The sequence below is a fragment of the Excalfactoria chinensis genome, chromosome 3 (genome assembly GCF_039878825.1).
Source record: "Excalfactoria chinensis isolate bCotChi1 chromosome 3, bCotChi1.hap2, whole genome shotgun sequence".
In the NCBI taxonomy this organism is placed as follows: domain Eukaryota; kingdom Metazoa; phylum Chordata; class Aves; order Galliformes; family Phasianidae; genus Excalfactoria; species Excalfactoria chinensis.
In genome coordinates, this window is record NC_092827.1 from 56,238,205 (window position 1) to 56,244,543 (window position 6,339).

The 6,339-nt window shown below is 45.9% G+C and overlaps 1 protein-coding gene across 2 annotated transcripts in view; it reads right to left on the minus strand.

The window, feature by feature from the left end:
- Positions 1-3,075, minus strand: part of SYNJ2 (synaptojanin 2) — a 60,812-nt gene extending 57,737 nt beyond the window's left edge. The window contains exon 1 of one of the 2 annotated variants that reach the window (XM_072331761.1): positions 2,874-3,075. In XM_072331761.1, the coding sequence (XP_072187862.1) occupies positions 2,874-2,994 (121 nt within the window). In that variant the 5' untranslated portion in view covers positions 2,995-3,075. The remainder of the gene's footprint in view (positions 1-2,873) is intronic. The other variant, XM_072331762.1, reaches the window with a different exon arrangement.
- Positions 3,076-6,339: the final 3,264 nt, after the last annotated feature.

Sequence of the window (6,339 nt, forward strand, 5' to 3'; positions counted from 1 at the left end):
TGCTGTTAAACTCAAAGCAGAAAGTTTTACCCTCCACTCTACAGTGACATCATGAGAAAAGGGGGAAAAAAAAATACTATAAAAGCACTGTTTAATTTCTGCTAGACCAGAAAATTATGAGACTCATATGTTGCTTCACTGTACAGAAAAAGGAGCTGGGGGAGGGCAACCAGGTTCCCCACTGTGATTTTTGATTCCTTGACCTTTACAAAAGTTTCTCAAGTTAGGATTCAGTTACAGCCTGAATGTTATCAATTCAGCTTCTCATTTATGGCTTCTCAGACAGTTGAAGATCCTCATAATACTTTCCCACTACTGAAATGGGACACAAACACTTCTAAGTATTAAAACCATGAATTTTGAAATAGTTGTCATTATAGCCTTTACAGTACATCAAGAGAGGAAAAAAGTATCTCGTCTCCCATAAGACAGTAATACAGTTTTGGTTTATATATTTGAAAGGCTTGATTCTGAGTTTGGCAGTTTCATGGCCTCTACAGATACTGTGCTCATACATTTTCCACACATTTTTTCTTATAACATTTCTTCCTTTAGGATGATTCTCAGTCCATTTTGCTACTTAAACTGGATAGCAGGAAAGGAAGTGACTTAACCTCTTCTAGTAAAAATGCAGATGCCTGCTCAAGAGCAAACTAGACATTCAGTAATTAGGAAACAAAATAACAGACAATGAATAAAAATCTGTTTCCAAGCCTTCACTGTCCACCCGTAATTATTCCTTTCTACAGTTCTATCAGATTAAGGCTGCCATTGCAAAACTGCATGAACAACTTACAATGTTTGTACAACTAACACATTTGTTTTTATTTAGAGCATGGAAGTCTGCAGAAGACATAATGACAATTACTTCCTCATCACCACGGGCATGTGATTCTTTATATCTTCTCTTCAGAAATGGACAATCAAAGTAGCCCAAACCTACTAACCCTAGATTTGTGTTTATCTGAAATGTTTTGCAGCCAGTAACAACTTGAGGGCAAACAAAACAAAACTGACCTTGTCTCTGTTGACATCTTAAACATGGAGTTTCCTCTTCACGGTTCTTGTAAATTTACCATCACAATACCTGCTCCCGGTTTTCCCTCCTTTTCTGGTCCTTCCCTTCATAAATAGAAGAAAGGAACTAAAACTGGTTCAACTGGATAAACTACCTTTTCCTCTAGCATAGGAACAGAACCAGGCAGGAAGAGAAACTAAATGAATTAAAATGGCAAATCTATTAACACAAAGTAGGCTGGATGCCAACGCATGAATGATCACAGCTATCTCCAGAGGTGACTTTCTGAAGGCATGGGAAACCAGCTTTTACAGCAGCCACCATGGAACTGCAGAACTGCAGGGGTTGGATGGGACCTCAAGAGGTCATCAAGTCCAACACCCTTCTAAAGCAAAATAACACACATTTTAAAAGAGAATATATCAATTCTTTAATCACTTTCACTCTTCTAGCTACAGGTATTCAGATGGATAACAGCAACACTGTGAAAGTATTTTAAGTTGATGATTCCTTAGATTATCGAGATTGTAAATAACCTCCTCAATGACTGCTTCTACAAAGGCCTGGGGCTGTTAGTTGAACACTGGTCTCTCAGTTCTACTTATGCACATTGGCTTTAGACAGTGGAGTTGCTCTTGGTTTGGATCGGAATAACAGAAGCCGTATCAAAATTAACTGATGTCAACAATTTTACTGTCCATACAGTTTTGGATCAGTGAGGGTGAGCACAATGCTGGTCTGTTATCAGACCTGTTATTTTCACAGCTCAATGAAAACCGACCAAAAACATACAGAATAGTTTTTCTGCACATTCACGTCCACTATTACCAACAAATTCAACAAGCGACAGAAGTATCTCAAAGTATCAGACAGTATGAAATTCCAGTAACACAACACAAGGCGCATTGTGGCAGTAACAGAGTTTTATCAGGACAGGTTAAAATGTTTCCACTTTCCGAGTCCTTCTCATGAAAATAATCGGTCTCCTGTAGACCTGGCTGGCCTTTTTCACTCATAAAAAGCCAATCAAACACGTTAGCCTGGAAGCTTTGCCACAGCGCATCGTGGAAGACTTAATCCACCTTCCTGTTGCTCTCCTCGGCAGGCCATTGTAACCAGCGCCGTGCAAAGCACACGTTTCGCCACAAAGTTCAGTTTAGCCCTCTCCCTTTTCCCCCGAATGCATTCCTCACCACAACAGGGACACAACTGCCGGAGCAGGTAAGAACCGACCACAGTTAACAACAATCTATCACGTTCCCCTGCATTACTTTTTGCACCTCACCATCCCTAACCATCTTAATTTTTTTCCCACGAGCGTCCCAGCGCCACCCGCTGCAGTGCTACAACACGCGTTAAGACGATCCTGAGAACACTGGTGGCTGCCGCTGCCCTGCCCGACAGCCCCGAGCCGCTGCGCCAAGCACCGGGTGCGCCCATAACCGTGCACGGCACGCAGCAGGAAGCAAGCTCTCTTTGCCAGGACGTCAATCTCAGCAAGTCATCCACGCCAAACTCAGCCGCGACCCTCCGATGCGTAAACCGCACATCTGATCTGTTGACCGGCACCGATGCAGCCGGAGAGAAACTTCGGGTACCGAGTCCCATCCCGTCAGCGGGACCCTGCTCTGGAGCCCTCTCCGTCCCGGTGGCCGCGAGGAGGCTACAAGCAGCCGGAGCACGGAGGAGGCAGGAGGGACGCGGCCCGGGCTGGCGTCGAGGGAGCAACCGGCCACCTCCCGCTCCCGGCGGCGCAGCGGGGTCCCGGCAGACCGCCCAGCCCCGCGCCTCTCGGCCGCTTCCACGCACCCACGGGTGCCCCGCGACGCCGCGCGCTGCCCCCGCCCCGACTTACTGAGCGCCGCCATGGTGCCGGCCTCCAGCAGCAGGCAGTCCTGGCGGCCCCGCGCCTCCAGCAGCGCGCTCGGCCCCGGCTCCTGCTTCCACAGCAGCCGCAGCCCTTTGCTCAGAGCCATGGCAGCCGCCGCTCACCGCACCGGGCGCCGCGGGTCTCCGACGGAGCTGCCGGCCCTCAACTAGGAAGCGCCCTTCCCCTCTCCCCGTTTCTCTTCCCACCCACGCTCCCTCGTAAACTTTCCAGAGTCAACTTTGTCCCTTCGGCTCCTCCTCCTCCTCCCTCGGGGCAGGTGTGCTCCGCCAGCCCTGCCCGCGGCGGAGGGGAGGAGCAGCGACATCCACCGCCTCGCCGGGGCCGCGCAGCGGGGCGGTAAGGACGGCAGGCTCCGGCTGCTGCCCCGCTCCTCCAGCCGGGCCTGCCTCGTGGCGGCAGGGTGAGTCCTGCCCACGACGTCAGGGAGCAGAGACAGTTTGGAGGGATTTCTAGCTGAAATCCTATTTACACACAGATGAAACGAGCGCGATGGGACCTCCGCTCTCTCAAAGTCCGGAGGGTGTAAAAAAGGCTGTGAATTGATCATATTCGCTTCTAAAGAGCAAAGGGATGCCTTTCTTACTGCTGTCTTATGCAAAAGGCACACCAAGAAGCTCTTACATCTTTCTTGTCTCTCACCTTGGCTTCTTCTCATACAGAAAAGCGCTTCCTTGAAGTGAACTGCTGGAGATACCTCTTAAACAATCACAGCTGTCACATGGCTGTAGGTAGTCGCCCTGGATCATTCATTTGTCTGTTTTAAGATAATCAAAAATCAGTAAATAAAAGATGACCTTTTAAACACGTTACTTTTGCCTTTGAGGAATGATTCCTCGTTATCATCTGTGAACTCCATTATGACAATAAGCCATGACAATAAACAGTCACTTGGAGGATGCTGCTATGCTGCTCTGTTGCCCATGCTTGTAATTCATGAGCAGTTTTTGTCAGTAGTTTTTCCCACAACAAATTACAAGGAATTCTAGTTTTAATGAAGGTGATGGTGATAACACACCAATGTTTTTGGTTATTGCAGAGCAGAGTTGAGAATTTCTCTGCTTCTAGCGCTACCCTGAACTAGAAGAGCTGGCATTTGTCTTCCTGAGGAAACACAAGATGTTCCAAGCCTTGTTCTATTGGAATCACTGAACTATTAAGACTGGAAAAGACCTCTGAAACCAACAAGTTCAACTGTTGACCCATTCCCATTAACCACATCCCTCAGTGGGCACATCCACACATCTCTTGAACACCTCCAGGGATGGTGGCTGCATCTCCTCCCTGGGCAGCCTGTGCCACTGCCTCATCTCTCTTACTAGGAAGAGTTTTTTCCTAGTATCTAACCTGAACCTCCCTTGGCAAAGTGGCTGAACACCTGCCTGCTGATTCCTTGCTGTGCATCATTTTTGTAGTCTTTATCTCAACCAATGAATTCCCAAGCTTTCACCTTTCTCACTGGCCCCATCCCACCTGGGGTGAGTGAGTGGGCAGCTGGGTGTCTTCTCCTCACAGGGAAAGCTGCTCCGTCCCTTGGTAATCTCAGTAACAAGGTAACACAAGACGGAGAAAGCAACTGTCAGAGAATGACAGAGTGCTGAATAAAGCCCTGTGATTTACCACGCTCTCTCACACAGAATGATATTACAGGTAGGAACCTTGCCAGATGTACAAGGTAGACAAGCAAAGACTTTCTTTGCCTTATTTTATGGTAGATAAAATAATTCCTTTTTTCATTTTCATTTAATCCAAACTACCATTCAGTATACAAAAAGAAGCTTTTTTAACGGAAAATATTGAATTTGATGGCCCAAAAGGTAACATTTGGAGCTGATCTGTCTTTTGCTGTGGAGCAACTGTATGTGTCTGACATGGAAAATGATTAACTCCCAAGCTGAGGATTCCCCCAGGTGAAACCATTCTCTTCTCCAGAGCAGCTGTTTTCACCCAGGCCATACACGCCCTCATTAACTCCTCAGCATTTTTATTTATTTAATATTTTTAATTTCATCCTCCTTTTTCAGTGAACTTTTATTTCCTGTTCTTCCAGCTCTTTTTGCATTTCCTGTATTTACAGTAGGAGAGAAGTTCTTCTGTCTATTTCCCCATTAGATGGGGAGGAATCCTAAAAATCTCATGTTTGCTGACCACAGTTGTGTGCAATGCAGCACACGCAAAATGGCAACAGTGCTGAGTTAGAAGGTGAGTGTCTGTAGTAGCAGGATGGCATCCAGCTGACAGAGTTTATTTCCATTCACTCACCTCCATCAAACAGACAATAATGTCCATTCGATCTCTTACAGAGTTTTCAGCCTGAGTTCTTTGGCTGTCGGAGAAATTCAGCTGTTGCCTCAGCTGCCATGGACAGCTGTAATTCCTGAAACACTTTTATCTTCTTCCAAGTCATTATTCAGTTTTCACTCCTATTTTCAATCAGTCCCCAGCCCCCAGTTTACCTCTGAGACAAGCTGCACATTACAATGACTCCCTCCCAAGTCTTTATGGAAATGAGGTTCTCAGGGTCTGCAAACCACCTTAATGAGGAGTCCTGGTGCTGACCTTAGCAGGTGGGACTGTTACCAAACAGTGCAGCAGAATTAGCATTATTCAGCAGACTGCTGGGATGTGAGGAAGAGCATGAGCCTTGGATCCTAGACGTTGGGGTATGGCATGGATGAATGTCCATGTCAGCTTTTGTGTGCTGCTGAGTGATGTTTGCCAACAGGGGGACTTACCTACGAAAAACTTGGTTGGTGTACAGTGGGAACAAACATTTCTGTGCCCATTCTTATGCAACAGCGATTCTTTTTAAAGCTCTAAATCTGACTAGCAAAGGTTAGTAGTGAGGACAGTTCTTGGAGATTTACGGCCCCTTGAACATAGTCACAAATGCCTCAGGAAATGTCTGTGTTCTTGAGGTCATTGAAACATTTTGGTTTTTGCCATTTCCGATAAATTTTTGGCTACAGTGATCAAAGAAGAAATAGGGGAAATACCTCAAAGTAGCTTTTCCTGCAGACGTCTTTTAAAACAATCAGTTTTTGCAGCTAATGTGCAAAACTTCTTATTGTTTTCACATTTTTGGTTAAAATTAGAATGTGCTTCAGAGAAGCACTTGTGACGTTTGCAGACGAAAGTTCTCCAAGTGCTGCTATGAAAGTAGCTGTGGGCTTTTAATGTCGCCCCTTACATTCTCCACAGAATTGAGAGAAAATGTTTCTATTTGGTTGGTTACGTATGTCCTGACCATGTAAAGTACTTTGTGTGCAAAAGACATCTGGCATTTTGTTCTAGAAACAGGCTGATATACCTCAAGCTAGGTCAGTGTATCTTAATGAAGTCAAAAACATCTCCTAAAAAAGAAGCACAAGCGATAAATCAGCTTGGCTTATTTGTATGTTTAGAGCTCAGCAAAGAATGTTTGACCTTTCCA